The sequence below is a fragment of the Sclerotinia sclerotiorum genome, genomic scaffold (assembly GCF_000146945.2).
Source record: "Sclerotinia sclerotiorum 1980 UF-70 scaffold_4 genomic scaffold, whole genome shotgun sequence".
NCBI classification, from domain to species: Eukaryota; Fungi; Ascomycota; class Leotiomycetes; order Helotiales; family Sclerotiniaceae; genus Sclerotinia; species Sclerotinia sclerotiorum.
Genome location: NW_001820832.1, coordinates 1401816 through 1418904, shown reverse-complemented (window position 1 = coordinate 1418904; position 17089 = coordinate 1401816). Strand labels below are relative to the sequence as shown.

The window sequence follows — 17089 nt, the reverse complement described above, 5'->3', positions numbered from 1 at the left end:
TGTGCTGTCATGGTGACATTCAAATTTCTAAACCTCTACCTAAAAGTTGTTTTAAAGTTCTTCTAGAATTTCTACGACTTAAATATAAACTTTGTCTTCATCTTATGTCTCAAGGCTGGCTGTAAATATCAGAAGGCTCAGCGAATCAAGTAGACGTCACTATACATAGAGCCAAGATCAATTATTCTACAGTGAACATCAAACTTACGTCATGAAGTGAATATTGAGAACGTGGTATGTAAATTGGAAGGATTTACAGGTCATTTTGTATTTGATGTCTTAGATATACGGATATCGTTTGCCGGAGGGAAAGATAAGAAATTGAGGATGTGTGCGTAAGGCTAGCTAATGGGATTTGAGTTGCGGGGTAATTGACATCGCTCGCATCTCCAACGTTTTTATAAAGCTGGTTATGGAAACTCTTTCAAGTTTCAATACTCACATACATATTTTATATCTTGCCAGAAACATCTAGGATCTATTCGAGTATTCATTTGAGTCTCATGCGACAGTGGCGAGATTCCACCATTTCGTTGATCTCAAAAGTAAGATCTTACATTTGTGGAAAAGGATCATCTCAATTAAGCTCATGATCAACGTCTTAGAAGAATGGCAGATCCTTACTCCCGCAGAAGAGAAGTATACGTAGAGCGTGCAATATTTCTGGTTTTTCATTTTCAACATACTGAAATGCCAATGTTTGCCAGCATCTTTCTAACCTCACTCCAAAACCATTCTCCTAAACGTACCGGCGACTGAAGCTATTAATATCCCGCCTCTCCGTACTTCTTGCGCAATATTATCAAGGGAATCAGTCAACCCGAATTACCTTATTCACAGAATAAATTTCTTCTATAGCAAACCTAAAGCATATATAAATCATATCTTAAGTAAATGAGATTTCAATCAATACCACAGAATTATCGTGCGTCAGCGTTTTCAGGTTCTTTATGAAGTCAGTCAAATCTTCATCGTTCAATTAGCGACTTCTTAATTCTCCATGCTCCAAATGGCAATTCATAACAGGTTTCAATTTCAAATAACCTTAAAAAGTTGTTAATAAATTCGGATTTTATATTCGGATTTTATCTCATATAATCTTCAACATAAATCGGAGCGAATTTTTAAAATTATATGAAATAAGATATTTTAAATTCTGTTGTTACAATTACTATCCATTTAATTTATCCTTTTGAAACTTTCAAGGTTCTAGCATCAGTAGTTGTAAAGTTATCAATTATTGAAGTCAAAGTAATTGGGAGAAAACGCGCAGTCAACGACGCAGGCCTCCCCTCTATTCGGGTATCAAGGACGTCCGACTTCAACAACATTTCCTTATCCGCCCCAATCGTGTTGTGTCATATCAAGCTGCACGAGTGATTCTGCCTCTTGTGTTGATATCGGACAGGAAAGCGAGCTTGTGATAGCATGCTCTGTCTCTCGATAGGAAGTAGTATTCCGACAGATGACAGGATTAAGAGATGCGAAAGATGGTAGCTTAATACAGCCGTTCAAATATCCTCGTCAAGGTCACAACTTCAAATGTGCTACATTTAAAATAAACGGTGAAATAGAAGAATGGCGTCTATATCGTTACCTCTCGGTGAGAGAAATGCCTTATACCGCCGCCAACAACATTGACACGTAAGGATTGCTCCTCCCTTGCAAAGCCTTAGATTCACCTTATATTAAGCTCGCAAGCTTTATGTCGTATCCGTGGATGTCCGAACATAGCGCACGTTGGGATTTTAATTCATTGTTGACTAGTCTCCCCAAAGTTAAGATGGGAAACATTGTAACTGTGGACACAAGAATGATAATCAAGATCTGCAAGCTGATTGCAGATTAATATGTGTAGTCAGAAGTCGTCAAGTCCATATATATATATACAAATAAAACTGCCGCTCGAGATCTGTCATGAAATTGCAAGTTACTATTCAGAGCCTCTTCTATGGAGAATTGCCTCCAGCTTCAGTTAGCAAATAGCAAAGCCTTCAAACTGCCAGCTTCTAAAGTCACTATCGCCGTTTAAATTTCAGTCATCAGAAATTACTCATCTCGGTATATCTAGAAGAAGGTTCTCGCGATCTAGGCATTGTAAGGCTGAGCTTCCATTGTACCATTTCAGTTTGTGATGCAGCCATTTAGGTTGCTATTTTCATCGGTGGGTGGTTGTTAGTTGACGACTCATATCGATATCCTCACGATGCTTTGACACTCGAATCTACGATCCACGCTCTATTCAAGAAGTACCTCCGCTCTCACCTTTCCCACGATAGCAAGGGTGAATTCTTCCTTCCCAGGATTCGCTAGTAGTCCATCGGAGTTGCATCTGTGCTTCAGCAGATGGGTATTTCAAGTTCTATGCTGACAGTCGACATAATGGCAGTGTTCTCGATGTTTTTCTTATGCCCTGATACTAGAATCAACAGCTGTGGCTGGCGATATGTATGTATCTTGTCCGAGTTGAATCTAGCTTTCGAGATGAGAGGATAGGATGATTATTTGAAAAGGAATTTCTTTCAAACTTCGCTGATGCCTATATTCTAAAAGTAAGGCATAGTTACTTATCGACGTCTATCATCATATTGAAGTTGACATATCTATCCTAGTCCTTCCTCAGATATGACAATAAAACTAAAGAAGAAGACTGCAGAGCAAGGAGTACAGAGGCCCTCTGCTAGAAAAGACAAGTCAAGGCACATAATTCCTCGTTAAATGATACAAAAACCTCTAAAGTTTCTTTAATAATATATCCCACAGCAAGATGTCATCAACATAAATACAATAAGCTACCCCATGAAATCATCACCAGCTTCCCCTCTACTGCATCCTACAATATCAAAATATACCTACCTACCACCCACTCGACCTCTGAACATCCGAACTTCGCCTTCCTGCCCAACCTGTAGCATCCCACAAACATAATGAGTCTTTGAGCATACCACCTTCGACAATGATCATTTCCTTTTTTTGCAATTTCCAGTACGGAAAGTAATTGATGATAGGAGTACAGAGTATCCTCCCGTAAGTGGAAATTTCTCCACTCCAGCGGATTCGTGGAGTGGATCAGGTGGGAAAAGAGAAACACGCTCTTAGATTTCCTTTTCGTATATAAATTCAAAATACGATATTAACTTTTATCAAATTATGCAAACACGATTTAGATATTCGGGCATGTTGCCAGAGTGGTTAATGGGTAAGACTTGAATGAATAATTCGGTTATCTTATGGTTTCGGCCTCGTAGGTTCAAATCCTGCACATGTCGTTTTATTTTTATTTTTGCTATCTCCTTCCTTGAACTTTAGACTTCTATCCACCATTTAGTTTTACTACTTTTTTTGCTCACTTGTTTATTTATTTCAAGCAGAGTGAAGTGAAAGATTTTTATCACTCCTAAAGGGGAATGGATATTGTATTAGCAAATAAATAATAGTTTTCGTAATGGCTCTAAATTTTTGATGGGGTAATAGAAAAATATTTAAGATTCACCCCACCTCCACCCCATAAAACACAACCCCCAAGAACTTCCTCAATTCTTGATTATATTCGACTATTTTGGATTCAAAATGAACTTCCTGATGCAGCGGAATGAGGCAAAAGGTTAATTTGATCACTACGAGGGTCGAACTCGCGACCTTGGCGTTACAATCTTTCCAAATTTATCAGAGAAGATATTAGCACCACGCTCTAACCAACTGAGCTAAGCGACCTGTTATGGTTATTGGTTGATGATTCGATGGGGAAGGAATAATTAGAACGGGTCATAAAGTAATTAGGGAAGGTGGGTAGAAGGAGGGGAGGTGAACTGGATGGGAAGTGGAAGGCGGAAGAGGAGAGTGGGAGGAAAGCGGGAAGGGGGAAAGAGGGAAAGGAGGGAGGGGAGATTAGAGAGTGGAAGGGAAGAGTAAGAGTGGAAGGGGAGAGGAAGAGTGGAAGGGGAGAGGAAGAGTGGAAGGGAAAAAGGAGAGGAATGCGTGGGTGAAGGGGGAGATGGTTCCCGTGGGCGATAGGGTATGGACGATGAAGAGCTAATGAAAGAGACGAAGGGATTTAAATATAGGAACATAGGCGACCTGTATAATTCAAACTTCGATTCAAGAATCGTAATGTCATAAATATCGCGACTAGCCACCGTTGACAGAGAAATAAGTTCTAGCACAGATTGAGAATAAAAAAAGGCGCTAAAGAGCTAAACGTTGATGATAAAGGGGCAATGTCCATTTTTGAATAACTGCCACTGCAGCGAAAGTGTACCAATAACAATGATAAATGCTTCCTTGTATACAATAAAGAAAGAATGCTTTCCAAGGCAAAGTCCCAGAGAGATAAAGTGGAATGTTAAACAAACGCTCGAAAATACAGATTCGTAAATTCATCCCATTTTATTCCAATCCGATGATAATGTATGTATTCGTGCGGTTCCCCATGCGCCAATGATATTCCCTTCAACCAATTTCGTAGGATGAGAATGAAGGCAAAGTGATACTTTCACTTTTTAGCTTTTCTACCAGCCTTCTTAGGTCCTGACTTTTCTTTCTCTTCTTCTACTTCCTTTAGTTCCCCGTTTTTGGATTTCTTCGCAGGCTTTTGTTCGCTCTCCTCCTCTTCGTCATTCTCATCAGTTGGTTCGTCGCTAACGTTCTTTCTTTTTTCTAAAGTAGCCTTTTGTTCCTCCTCCTTATTAGCATCTATCTTCGTCCCTACAGTAGATTCTTGTGACTTTTCTTGTTGTCGAGCACTACTCCTCGTTCCCTGTCTTGGTTCCTTCTTCGGCTTCGGGCCCTTCTTTGGACCAGCTGGGCTTCCCGCGTTCTTGGGTCTACCTGGGCCTCTTTTTTCGACGGTTGGTTCGTCCTTGACTTCTGTATCCCGTGTCTTATCATCTGCTCCATTGGGCTCATCACTAGCGGTTTCTTTGGCATCCTCCTCCTTTTCCTTCTCGACTTCTTTCAATTCAGAAGCTTTTTCCTCTTCCGACTTTTTCTCGGGTGGACCTTTCTTGGGTTTGTCTTTAGAGCCAGGTTCGTTCTCATAGTCACCTCCTTCAGCTTCGTATTCTTTTGCTATTTTGCTGGCCTGAGAAGTAGGATATGGTAAGTAAAAAAGCTATCTAAGTAGAAATAGAGACGAAAAAGGACACCTAGAATTTGAATGCTATGGAATCAAATGACTTACCTTCCATGCAGCCATCTTTCCTTTACCGCTACCATTTTTATTGGGTTGTTGTTTGACTTCTGTTTTGTCTGCTGTTAAGAACGGATCGCTGACAATCAGAGGCAAAGGAGATTTCAAAGGGGATTGAAGAGGAAAAAGATAAGAAATTTCTTTACTTTTAGTAATGTCTTCCTTAAGTTTTGGGTCGGTTGGTTTTCCCTTTGGCAGAGAGCATGTTGCTATAGTGTGTTGATAATGAATCCAAGCTTTGATAGCGAGCAATCATCAATGATGGATGATACGTGATGAGTGGGAAATGGATGCGCATGGATTACAGGCGATTTTAGCTAGAGACTAGATAAAGAAGTTACCAAGCAAGGCAAGCGTATAGAAAGAGGTAGATAAATAAGACATACGGAGTAATAAGGTTACAACATTCCTGGGAAAGAGCGAGGTCGGGGAAAGAGGGGAATCAATGTCGTCAGTATATCGTGGCTGCATGGGGTAAATTAGGGGCTAATTGTGGGCTGTTATCAGTTGCTATGCATTGGTAGGTGAACGAAAACATTGGATTCATCATTCATCTCCATAGTCCATAATTCAAATCTTTTCCAGTGAACTATAATTCGTATAAAATATTCATGGAAAAGTACGATGAGAATAAGAATATTTGGATTAGGTGTAAGAACAACTGAATATGAGAGTTGAGCAGAGCCATGACGCAATCTGTGTTTGGCGGATGAGCTTCTTTACAAGCCTAAGACCACCTCCACCACTCTTTGTTTTCAAGTTAAGACTTCGGTTATCGACTCAATCTACTATTATGACACCTAAATAACACTAGACAGAATCTCCTATAACCAGACACCGCAAAGCTACATACTCGAAAGATAAGGTTACCAATTAATTCAGTTCCTTTTGGGGAAAACTATGAATTTTGAATCTCTAATTACCAGCTATTCCCTCAACGGCCAGATATTCTGCCCAAACACCCAGAGATGGCTGCGAGAGAACAGAGCTTCAGACATGAGTATGACGAAGATTGGCAGAGAAATATGTTGGATCATGTCTACCAAGTGGGAAATTCTAGGGGTCTGATTGTGATGGCTTCATGTGCACGCCCATATAGTGATTTGGCCTAGCTTTCTCGTATGGTCGTCGACGATTCACTGAGTTACAAGCTGAGAAAGTTCTCTTAAAATGCTACAAACTTTCGAGAAATAGGTCGACATCTATTCACTTGGCTACATGAAAGTCTAAAAGCCGGGTTTTATTTACAATGCATTTGACCTGCTCTTGGACCCGCTATTAAAAAGAGATCTTTCTGAGTAGGTATTCCCATACTCACTACGCATCTTCCATGTAATAGTGATGATGACATGAGAACATCAGATCAGACAGTTACAAAGTTAATCACAAACACCTCGGCACGGGACGACGCGTCTCCAGCTACATCAACGCGTACAAGGCTCATCATCCATCCCCTTTTCTACACAACTCCAACGATATAACTCCTAGCATCTAGAACGAATCTTTTAACAAAAACTTTGCCAATAATGCTAAAATGGCTCACCATCTACAATCCCAGTCAGCAAAGAAAAGAATGTCAACGGTCAAGATTACGAAGGCAAAGCCATCTTATGAAGAGTAGGTTCTCTTAACAATCTTCAACAATCTGATATACAAATATTGTTTTATACATTAAGAACCAAAGTAAAGCTAAGAGAATTTCAACAGCATGCTCGACAGTCCCATAATAGATCTCTACATAGGTCCCAAACGCAAAAAATTCAGTATCCACCGTGGACTCCTCTGCGCCAAATCCCCCTTCTTCGCAGATATCTTCCTCAACAACGATGAACTCAGCGAGGAAAAAGAAGACCACTATCTACCCAAGATGAGCGCGGAACATTTCTCCATCATAATGAAATGGCTGTATCGCGGAACTCTCGACACGGGATTCGAGAAAGAAGGAAATAAACCTAGCTGTGCAGCCATCGAGGTTTACGCCTTGGCGCATCATTTGGGAATGTCGGAAATGATGGATAAAGTATTATCTGGACTGGGAAGAAGATATGTGGAGAAGAGGTTCACGCCGAATGTTTTTGCAATTGAGTTGGCGTTTGAGTTGACGGAACCCGTGGCACCCAAGGATCGGGATTGTGGACTGAGAAGGTGGATGGCGAGATGGTATGCTATTATGCTGCTTTTTCCAGATGGGGTATCGTCGACGGCTGGTAATACTATCTCCGAGGAGAGTTTGACTGAGTTAGGACTGAGATTTCCGTCTTTGTATCGCAGTGCGGTTGGAATATTGAGAGGGGCGGAAGGGTGGAAAGATGTTAGAACAAAGTTTTATGAGGAGAAGGTATGTTCATTTCATGAGCATGAAGCTGGTGATAGGACTTGCGAGGATATTGGAAAGTTCTGGGGTATCTTTAGGAGTAAGGAAACGGAGGCTGGGTGGATGTCGGTGAGTAGGATGGGAATTTAAAGGGAAGTGTGTATAAAGGTCATTTTTTGGAAGCGCATTGGGCAGAAAGAGGTGTGGCAGAGAATGTGATGAGTATGGCATTTATTTGCAGTTCAGAGCACTGGATGTATGAGAAAAATAAGATAACCTTTCCTTTAATAAGTCAGTTGTAGTGCTAGCTATATTTGCGTGTACACGTATTTTGTATTTCATCTACACTAGCCTTCATGGTTAAATTGAGGCAAATACAGCGGAGGGCCTAGCCTGCCTCATTCCATGAAAAGTATGTAGCAATTACACCATCTCAGCGGGATTTGACCTTCGATGATATATTCTGGAACAGGATTTGGTGAGTAGTAAAGGTAGCTTTGTTCAGATACCGCTTGTTCCAGAGCAGTATGAAAGATCCTCACTAATCAAGAAAACACAATCGCAAATTGTCCTTTATTAGAGTGAAAGCCTTAGTCTGTGAATAGGTCCGTCATTCCACCAAGATGGACTGCAAAAATGCATTGATATCGTTTCCAAGCAGCGCAAAGAGGGGAGACTTTCGCAGTCGCAGTAACAGTGCTAAATACAGAGTATCTTCATGTCGCAAAATTTGTAAACCAACCACCCCACGCCTAATGACCACCCCTAAAAGTTGTGATCCCGTGAATGTCATTTTCCCTCCCAAACCATAACCGTGAATTATTCACCCTCTCCATTTACTTCTTGGCTGGGTACTTGGTCTTGAAAAGGTACGAGCTCAGGTAATAATCTCCAACAGCCAAAACACCCACCACACCAGCCCACGCACCGACAACCTTCCATGTCAATTCTCCCTTTGCGTACTTTTGATATGCTCCAAATCCTAAACCAGTGCTCAATGCCGCAACAGCAATTGCATTTCCAATGACTACTGGGTTATCGCTGTTCTCTTGGACACGGCTCTTGCCCTTCTTTGATTTTTTGGCAGATGCATCCTTTGCAGCGCGGATCTTGGCTTCGATTTCTTCAGCCTCTTGCTCGAGGCGATTAGCTTGTGTCTCGGTTTGAACTGGTTGTGACTGAAAGTCTGAAGGAACAGTATGCACGGAATCGGTGTCGACGTCAATTAAGGAAGAGGTGGAGGCGCTTTCGGTGGGGACGACAGATGGCGGGGCAGGGGCACGTTTCTGTGGTGGGATGATTAGTTCTTGACCTGAATGGGTAGTAAACATCCTCCGAGGTAGAAAAGATTCCTTTGACGATAATGAGAAAGGAGACACTGGTAAGAGAATAACAAGTAAACAGAGCCAAGGGGAATTGTAAACATACCTCCTCATCAGTCTGTTGTGGACCTGAAGCTGCTGCTTGTGCGTATGACATCTTATAAGATTTGATATGTGAGGATGGAGAAGATATTTTGGTATAGGACTTGTGAGTGTCAATGTTTCGTCGATGATTTATCGAAAGGATAATTGTGAGTGATGAGGAATTGATCGAATAGAATGGATGAACGATAAAAGGTGTGTGTGAACAAGTAAATCCAATATGTGAGAAACCGGGAAGAATTCAATAAGGTCGGGTGTGGCTGAAGCCATGGCTGAGGCTGGATCTTTCGCTTAAAGAGAAGAGAAGAGATTCCATTTGTTGACGTAGGCGGCTCAATGAGATGGAATTCTAGATCATCCGAGTGGCACAGATATTACCAATAACCTCATACGCCACTACAATAAGTTGTTGACAATTTATCAATGATAGCGATTGCTATTTCTGTAACCTATACAACATATACCTTTACAAAATTAGACTTTAAACACACCAGAACTTGAGATACACCACTTGCGGTTCTTGTGATCAAGAATGTCCAAGTCCGGAGGACAATGAATCAAAATTCCAATTCTCATAAAATGCGTGATTGTATACTGTGGAGAATGCTTCGACGCTTTTGTCTTTTATTACATTTAGTAAGTTACAATAAATTTACAGTCTATGGGACCTATTTTTTCGAAGTAGCATCATGAGCAGCTCTTGGCACTAATTCTCCCCCTTCATCCCCCGCATTTTGTGTAGGCTCTGGTACCGTGCTGCTTTGGCTATCTCGATGTTTCTCTTCTTTGGGGCTTGATTTCGACTCGGTAGGTTTTTGTGTGGTTGGTGTTATTGGCTCCGAGGACTTCCCACCGGATTTCTCTTCAGATTTCTTTGATACCGAAGATTTTGGCGTGGATGGTTTTGATGATTCTGAACCTTCCTCTGGACCTTTCTCTGATCCATTTGCCGCCTCTCTTGCTCTAAGTTCCTCCTCTACCTCGGCCTCATCATCCTCCAATTCCGATGCATACATCTCTGGGTGTGCTCGGAAGCAATCTTGCATTCCCCTGAATATTTATTAGTCATGCCTCTCCAGGAAAATCTCAAAACTTCAAACTCACTTGAACTTTTCTATGCATTCGACACCCTTTGGCTCCTCTTTAGAGTAAACAAAACAGCTGAACGCGGCTTTGAACTCTTCTCCACAAGGCCCATGTGCCATACCTCCTAAACAAGGACAATCCCAATTGATCTCACCAGTTTCTGGATTGAATGCACCTTGTTGACCAGCTTCATCCTCTAATCCTTCCATGCCCCCTTCCTCATCGGCTCCATCTTCTGCAGCAACTTCTTTCGCGGCTAACTCGTGTTCCTTCTTCTCCTGTTCTGCCGCTGCTTCTGCTTGTCGCTTTCGCTTTTCCTCAACTACTGCATCTAAGGTGGGTAAATCTGATTCTCGGACTTTATGTATTGATTCATCGAGTTTTTGAATTGCTGTAATGCCAATCAGCACCTTCTTGAGAACCCCCCCCAGCTGCCAATATTCTCATACCTTCCGGTTCGTCCGTGAAAACATTGCTCGTATTATACCAGTATATTCCTGCACCTGCCACTGCCCATCTCGCAGCACTACTTTTCCAACTCCGGGACTTCTGTGAGGGTGGTGCTGTACTTAAAAATCGTCTCGCAGAAGCGGTATTGATGACAGATTTGGTTTGCGGTGATGCGCATCTCGGCGCAGCTCGTAGAACTGACTTATACATACTGAGCTATCTTTCAACAAAACACTGTGAAAATGAAATGAAATGAAAACGATAAACGAAAGATTGGGAATCTCAGAAATTGGCACTAGATATGAAAGTTGTGTTTGTAAGCATCCATCTCTAGATTTTCTGATGGCCGAATTGATCCGATGGAATTTCTAGAAAATAAATGAATTATGTCATGTGATTGAAGATAAGATAAGAGATGGATCGCAACTTGAGTTCTTCATTTGTAGAGGCAAAATTAACTTCTATGTTTTCTTTTCTTTTTCATAGTAATCCATAGCCCCTCACGATGAATCCATCAAGTCAGTTCGACTGTCGGATGTAGTCTATTCCTTTTCTCCTTCATTGTTGGGACTTTCTGAGTTTCTCGGACAGTTAGCGCTGACTTCGCCTCAACACCATTACAATCCTTCTCCCTTGGAGCCCACTAGACACAATCGAAACGGCTTGAAGACCATGGCGTCTGAACAAGTTATCACCTGGCATCCTGCTGATATTTTCTCTGATCATCCAGCCGACCACAAGGAATTCGCGCTGATTGCTTTAAACCAGCCTCTAGAACTTCCGTGTAACATCTACAAGAAGCTATGGGATAATGCTGTCTATCACATTGCAGCTGACGGTGGAGCAAACCAAGTGTATGATAAGAATCATAAGACACCCTTCAATGGAGATTTTCTGGACCCAGCTCTCCAAGATGAGAGGAAGGCTAAAAATTATCTTGATATTGATACCATCATTGGCGACTTCGATTCTATGTCCTCCAGCCTTTTCAAGTATTTTGAGAATAATGGCACCGAAATTATTCGAGATGGTGATCAATATTCCACAGATTTTACGAAAGCGGTGCGATATATCAAAACTTTTGAGCAACCTGTTGACTCGGAAAGGACCCCGCCATGTCCTGATCGACAGAAGAAGTTGGATCAACTGAAGCAGCTACCCAAATCTCTCGACATTATTTGCCTCGGCGGCTTGGGTGGAAGAGTTGACCAAGCCCTTTCACAACTTCATCATCTTTATATGTTCCAACAAGAACCAAATTACTCTAAGGGCAAAATGTACCTAGTTTCTAGTGAAGCAATAACTTTTGTTCTCAAGGCTGGAAAACATAAAATCAAGATCAAGGAAGAGGGTAAATTGTTAAAATTGGGAAAACATATCGGGATTTTACCAATAAAAGAGCCATCAGTGATTACCACGCAGGGTTTAGAATGGGATGTCACTGATTGGAAGACGGAGTTTGGGGGTGAAATGAGTACCAGCAACCATGCAAGGGAGGATTGGGCGACCATTGAAACCACGAAGGATGTTGTTTTTACGATTGATTTTGTTCTCAGGAACTTGGATGAATGAGATCAATTTGGCCGGACAGGCGATTCGATATAATTTCAGTCCGCCGGAGAATCAAGATGATCTCATAGCCCTGTGCCACCGATTTGCCATACATTCTTCAAGGGCATATCTGCTTCGTGGAATGCATTTTAGCTGTGGGTACCTACCTAGTAGGTAGCACACCCTATCGTACCACGGCTCTAGCACAAAGAATGCCTGATGAGGCGGATTACTAGAGCTATACCGACGACTATCATTACTGGTTAGTCCTACGCACCTATGTACGCATCTCCCGATATCCTACTAGCTGTCTTGTCTATTAGGCCCTAACGAATTCAACCTTACTCTTTTGTATGCTCTCATGTCGCCGTTCCACTTTGTGAAATGCACTTGACTAACAGAAGTAGAAAACCTTCTAGGAATTGAGTCTAAATCCAACTTGAGAATCTGGATGTACTCCGCGTTCCCGGTGCATGAAATTGAATGTTTGAACAAGTGTTCGCTCAGGTACTACCTACTTAAACAGTTCTCACAAAATTATCAAAAGAATTTATATACAGGTATATAATTATATATTTTGGATCGATCAGTGGGTGGTCAGTTTGCGACCAGATTTTTTATATATAATTACCGTTCTAGTGACTTTGTCCGGCTGCGGCTTCTCTTTTCTCCACGAAAACCCCATGTGAGTTGCCCCTCCCTAAACCATTCCCAGACTAGCTCCTTCCCGATAAGCCCACCCTCCCGATAAGCATGCGACCCAACCAAATTTTCTTCCAGATATTTTTCTCAGACTCATATTCTTCTTTCATTCAGCCTTCACTCCTCACTCCTCGTTCCTTTTATATTCTCATATCTCCTAAAATCACTTCAAAATGTCTTCTACACAGATTCCCGCTGAGATCGAACCTCACAAGGTTTACGATACGATCCTTACTTTGGATTTTGGTTCCCAATACACTCATCTTATCACTAGACGTTTGCGCGAACTCAATGTCTACTCAGAAATGCTTCCATGTACCCAAAAGCTTGCAGATCTCGACTGGAAGCCAAAAGGTATCATTCTGTCCGGAGGACCATACTCAGTATATGAAGATGGTGCACCACACGTCGACCCCGCATACTTCGAGCTTGGAGTTCCAATTCTCGGTATCTGCTACGGCATGCAAGAGATTGCCTATAGAATTAGCAAAGACAACGTTATCGCTGGCACAGCTCGTGAATACGGACATGCTGACTTGAAGGCAAAGAAAATTGATAATGGACATGTTGATCGTTTATTCGCAGGATTGGAGGGTGATGTTAAAGTATGGATGAGTCATGGTGATAAATTGGGCGCATTGCCAGACGGATTTCACACTATTGCTACAACCCAGAACTCGGAGTATGCAGCAATTGCACACGAGAGCCAACACATCTATGGTATGGAAATTTAGAATCATCCATTTGGACTATCTTTCCTCCATGAAAATAGAACTAATTGAATTGTAGCTCTTCAATTCCACCCCGAGGTCACTCATACAGAAAATGGAATTCAACTTCTCAAGAACTTTGCCGTCGGTATCTGCGGAGCTCAAACGAACTGGACTATGGCCAAATTCGTGGATCAAGAGATCGCTAGAATCCGCACATTGGTTGGAGAGAAAGGTCAAGTCTTGGGTGCTGTCAGTGGAGGTGTCGATTCAACTGTTGCTGCTAAATTAATGCATGAGGCAATTGGAGACCGTTTCCATGCCGTTCTCGTCAACAATGGTGTCATGAGATTGAACGAGTGCGAACAAGTACGAAAGACATTAACAGAAAATCTCGGTATCAACCTGATTGTGGCAGATGCATCTGAACAATTTCTGGACGGTTTAGCGGGTCTTGATGAACCAGAAGCAAAGAGAAAATTCATCGGAGGAAAGTTCATCGATGTTTTCGAAGCCGAGGCCAAAAAGATTGAAGACGCAGCTGCCAACTCAGACAAGGCAGGCAAGATCGAATTCTTCTTGCAGGGAACATTATATCCTGATGTCATTGAAAGTATATCTTTCAAGGGCCCTTCGGCAACTATTAAAACCCATCACAATGTCGGTGGTCTTCCTAAGCGTATGACAGAAGGTCAAGGGCTCAAACTTATTGAGCCCTTGAGAGAATTATTCAAGGATGAAGTTAGACAATTGGGACGAGAGTTGGGCATTGCTCATGAGCTCGTTATGCGTCATCCTTTCCCAGGTCCAGGTATTGCCATTCGTGTCTTGGGAGAAGTTACCCGGGAACGTGTCGAGATGGCTAGACAAGCCGACCATATCTTTATTTCCATGATCAGAGAGGCTGGCCTCTATGACAACATTGGGCAAGCATTCGCGGCTGTTGATCCAAGCAGGGCTGTAGGTGTTATGGGTGACAAGAGAATGTATGGAAACATTATTATTTTGAGAGCAGTTCAGACAACTGATTTCATGACCGCTATCGCATATCCTTTTGAGAATGCTTTCTTGTCTAAGGTTTCTACAAGAATCATCAACGAAGTTCATGGCGTTTGCAGAGTGGTATACGACTACACAAGCAAGCCTCCTGGAACCAACTGCACACATACGTTGGAGTAAATATTGAGTTTTGTGTTTAGGCGTTACCTTGGTACACGAATACCTTTAGAATTATAGATAGTCCAGATCATTACAGAGAATGAATGACAAAAAGGAAAAAAGGAAAAAAGTTATAGAATGAAGGACTGAGACTTGTGTGCACTAACAGGTGAAAATGACCGAGTGATGCCGCGATGTTTGAACATGAATAGTAAAGATATATTCTGAAGCGAGGCGTCTTAGATCTGCAAGCATGATACTATAAAGGATTCCATATGTCTTCATTTACTGCTGGCTCGTGGTTAGTAGAAATGGAGGGAGAGTGTCATTTTGAAGGGCATGTTAATCTCATTTAGGTCTTCAAACTCGTCATTCTTGATGGAAAAACCTTTTACCTTGAACCAATTATGAAGACATTACCTGGCATGATATATGCAAGGTACCTTCTAAATTGCCACGCTCTAGGTACCTCTTAGATAGGTAGCCTCTGCAAATTGGAGGAATGGCTAGTTCACACTCACTAAAGATGTAAATGCACTCATTACACATAGATTGGTAAGATTTAGATGGATGGCCAACCTTCGAAGATCCAGGTAATTATTATATAGGTACAAAACATGAAATCATATATTCATTCAGTCTTATCCTTAGCTTAGTGAATATAGATTGTTCCAGACATCTCCAACTTTTTCACGTAAATTGTCCCCTAGACAGCCCGCCTTGTCTATATATAGTTCAATCTCACCAATTCCTTCATCTTCCATCTTCCATCCCTCCCAACACCCAACACCCAACACCCGAAACAGTAGCTCGGCATCGATGTGCCTCTATTATGCTATCTCAACATATACCAAGATTGATTATCTAAAAAGAACAAAGAAAGGAATCTAGCCTTGATGAGGAGCCATTCCAAGGGTATTGTTGCCCCCGTTGAATACGACAAATTGAGATTTGAACATGATGTCACCGTAAATTTGGAGATTGGAGGTTGTGGCTTGGAGACCTCCGAAACAGGCTGTGAGGAATGACTGTTAGCAAATTGTTCAATAGACAAGGAGAATTAAGGCATGACTTACTTTTACCAGTGTTATCAACAGGTGCATAGTTGATATCATCACCACGGACAACAGCCATATAGTTTCCTCCAACATCGACTGCCAAGTCTGGCAATTTGGCTGAGCAAGGGAATGTAACACCTCCGACACTTTGGTCGTTGACAGCACCTTGAACCTTGCTATAGTAACCATTGACGATGTTGGGGTCGGCCAACATAAGAGTGGTTCCGGTGTCAGCAATAGCTTGTCCATTTGGTACAGCAGTTGCGGCACCACCACCAACGGTGAATTTGGTGGAGCTAAATTGCCAGAATCCTTGAGTAGTGTTGACAGCGGCCCAGCTGAGCGATCCGTTGAACTTGCTAGAATCAATGTTTCCGAATTCGTAGGATCCAGCAGAGGCTTTGCGGAGATCGGCAGTGAAAACTGGCATGGCGAGACCTTGTGACATGGCATTGTCGAAGAAGGTCTTTTGTTGAGCAGGCTTGACAGTGTTGAGTTTGGAAAATGCAAGTCCGACAAGTCCGTTAGACTGAGTATCAGCGACGAATGATCTGGAGACGGCGGTAGCCATTTCGATTGCTTGTCCAGTGACAGTTGCTCCTCCAATGTTGACAGTGTCAGTTCCAACGTTACCAGCAGCTCCGGATCCGTCACCATATGAGATGGACCAAGTAGCACCTTGCATCATCTTGAAGCTCTTCGATTTGGAGGGGTCAAAGTTTTGGTGACCAGATTGAGAGGCGGTTGCAAGTTGAGTACTAAAGACCCAAAGATCAGATGATCCACTGTCGAAGTCCATAGTCATGGTTTGTCCACCAATATTGATTTGCGACAAATATTCAGTATCTCCGGTCTCTGGCATAGCAACGACAAGACCAGTAGTTCCTGCAGTTCCGCTACCACTTGCCGCCGCGGCTACGGCGGTTGTGCTTCCAGTTGCGGCTTTGGAGTTTCCTTCTGGGAAGGCAGGGTTGGTATCAGAGTTCAAGGCTTCGACCAATGAACTTGGAAGAGTCATGGAATGCTTGTTGTATGCCTTGATGAGAGCTCTGGTACCGGCACCAGGTGTTCGGCCGACATAATTAGGATTCGCAACTCGTTCGACTTTGAAGCTTCGCTTTTGCGCTGGATGCGGAGCGGCGAGTACTAAGTTGAGAAGGGCAAGGGCATAAAATGCTTGAAGTATTGAAGGCATCTTGAATGATTGATAGTGCCACACCAGGTGGTTGTACTGTGGAAAGAAAGAGTAGGTCGGCTTGTTTGAATGAAAGACTATTGCTATCGCTTGGGATGAACCAGACCACAAGAGAGATGAAGATCGCTGAAAATAATGAAGTGAGAAAGAAAAATGGATGCCGGCCCCAATATTATTATGAAGGAAATGTAAATAGATATATAAAAAATGACTGGAAATCTAGCTGCAAAAAAAAGAAAGACCCTGGAGTGTC

The 17089-nt window shown here is 42.3% G+C and overlaps 9 protein-coding genes and 2 non-coding genes across 11 annotated transcripts; 5 read left to right on the top strand and 6 right to left on the bottom strand.

Moving 5' to 3' along the window:
* Positions 1-1937: 1937 nt before the first annotated feature.
* Positions 1938-2926, bottom strand: SS1G_03637 (predicted protein; the record flags this gene model as incomplete). The annotated part of the gene is made up of 3 exons (XM_001595498.1): positions 1938-1949; positions 2266-2332; positions 2853-2926. The coding sequence occupies 3 exons, from the start codon at positions 2924-2926 to the stop codon at positions 1938-1940; spliced, it is 153 nt and encodes a 50-aa protein (XP_001595548.1).
* A 248-nt stretch (positions 2927-3174) lies between these two features.
* On the top strand, positions 3175-3269 carry SS1G_14540. Its single transcript has one exon. It is a non-coding gene; the product is annotated as a tRNA-Ser (tRNA).
* Positions 3270-3570: 301 nt separating this feature from the next.
* SS1G_03636 (predicted protein) lies at positions 3571-3986 on the top strand (the record flags this gene model as incomplete). The annotated part of the gene is made up of 2 exons (XM_001595497.1): positions 3571-3604; positions 3781-3986. The coding sequence occupies 2 exons, from the start codon at positions 3571-3573 to the stop codon at positions 3984-3986; spliced, it is 240 nt and encodes a 79-aa protein (XP_001595547.1).
* Positions 3612-3714, bottom strand: SS1G_14546. Its single transcript has one exon. It is a non-coding gene; the product is annotated as a tRNA-Ile (tRNA).
* A 506-nt stretch (positions 3987-4492) lies between the features above and the next one.
* On the bottom strand, positions 4493-5194 carry SS1G_03635 (predicted protein; the record flags this gene model as incomplete). Its single annotated transcript, XM_001595496.1, has 2 exons — positions 4493-5080; positions 5180-5194. 2 exons carry the CDS (start codon positions 5192-5194, stop codon positions 4493-4495), a joined length of 603 nt encoding a protein of 200 aa, XP_001595546.1.
* Positions 5195-6722: 1528 nt separating this feature from the next.
* On the top strand, positions 6723-7652 carry SS1G_03634 (predicted protein; the record flags this gene model as incomplete). The annotated part of the gene is made up of 2 exons (XM_001595495.1): positions 6723-6805; positions 6896-7652. The coding sequence occupies 2 exons, from the start codon at positions 6723-6725 to the stop codon at positions 7650-7652; spliced, it is 840 nt and encodes a 279-aa protein (XP_001595545.1).
* A 686-nt stretch (positions 7653-8338) lies between these two features.
* Positions 8339-8981, bottom strand: SS1G_03633 (hypothetical protein; the record flags this gene model as incomplete). Its single annotated transcript, XM_001595494.1, has 2 exons — positions 8339-8788; positions 8931-8981. The coding sequence occupies 2 exons, from the start codon at positions 8979-8981 to the stop codon at positions 8339-8341; spliced, it is 501 nt and encodes a 166-aa protein (XP_001595544.1).
* Positions 8982-9594: 613 nt separating this feature from the next.
* Positions 9595-10672, bottom strand: SS1G_03632 (hypothetical protein; the record flags this gene model as incomplete). Its single annotated transcript, XM_001595493.1, has 3 exons — positions 9595-9976; positions 10031-10403; positions 10462-10672. The coding sequence occupies 3 exons, from the start codon at positions 10670-10672 to the stop codon at positions 9595-9597; spliced, it is 966 nt and encodes a 321-aa protein (XP_001595543.1).
* A 462-nt stretch (positions 10673-11134) lies between these two features.
* Positions 11135-12034, top strand: SS1G_03631 (hypothetical protein; the record flags this gene model as incomplete). The annotated part of the gene is made up of 1 exon (XM_001595492.1): positions 11135-12034. The coding sequence occupies one exon, from the start codon at positions 11135-11137 to the stop codon at positions 12032-12034; it is 900 nt and encodes a 299-aa protein (XP_001595542.1).
* An 854-nt stretch (positions 12035-12888) lies between these two features.
* Positions 12889-14604, top strand: SS1G_03630 (hypothetical protein; the record flags this gene model as incomplete). Its single annotated transcript, XM_001595491.1, has 2 exons — positions 12889-13435; positions 13505-14604. The coding sequence occupies 2 exons, from the start codon at positions 12889-12891 to the stop codon at positions 14602-14604; spliced, it is 1647 nt and encodes a 548-aa protein (XP_001595541.1).
* An 866-nt stretch (positions 14605-15470) lies between these two features.
* On the bottom strand, positions 15471-16836 carry SS1G_03629 (aspartyl protease; the record flags this gene model as incomplete). The annotated part of the gene is made up of 2 exons (XM_001595490.1): positions 15471-15598; positions 15660-16836. The coding sequence occupies 2 exons, from the start codon at positions 16834-16836 to the stop codon at positions 15471-15473; spliced, it is 1305 nt and encodes a 434-aa protein (XP_001595540.1).
* Between the last annotated feature and the right edge of the window lie 253 nt (positions 16837-17089).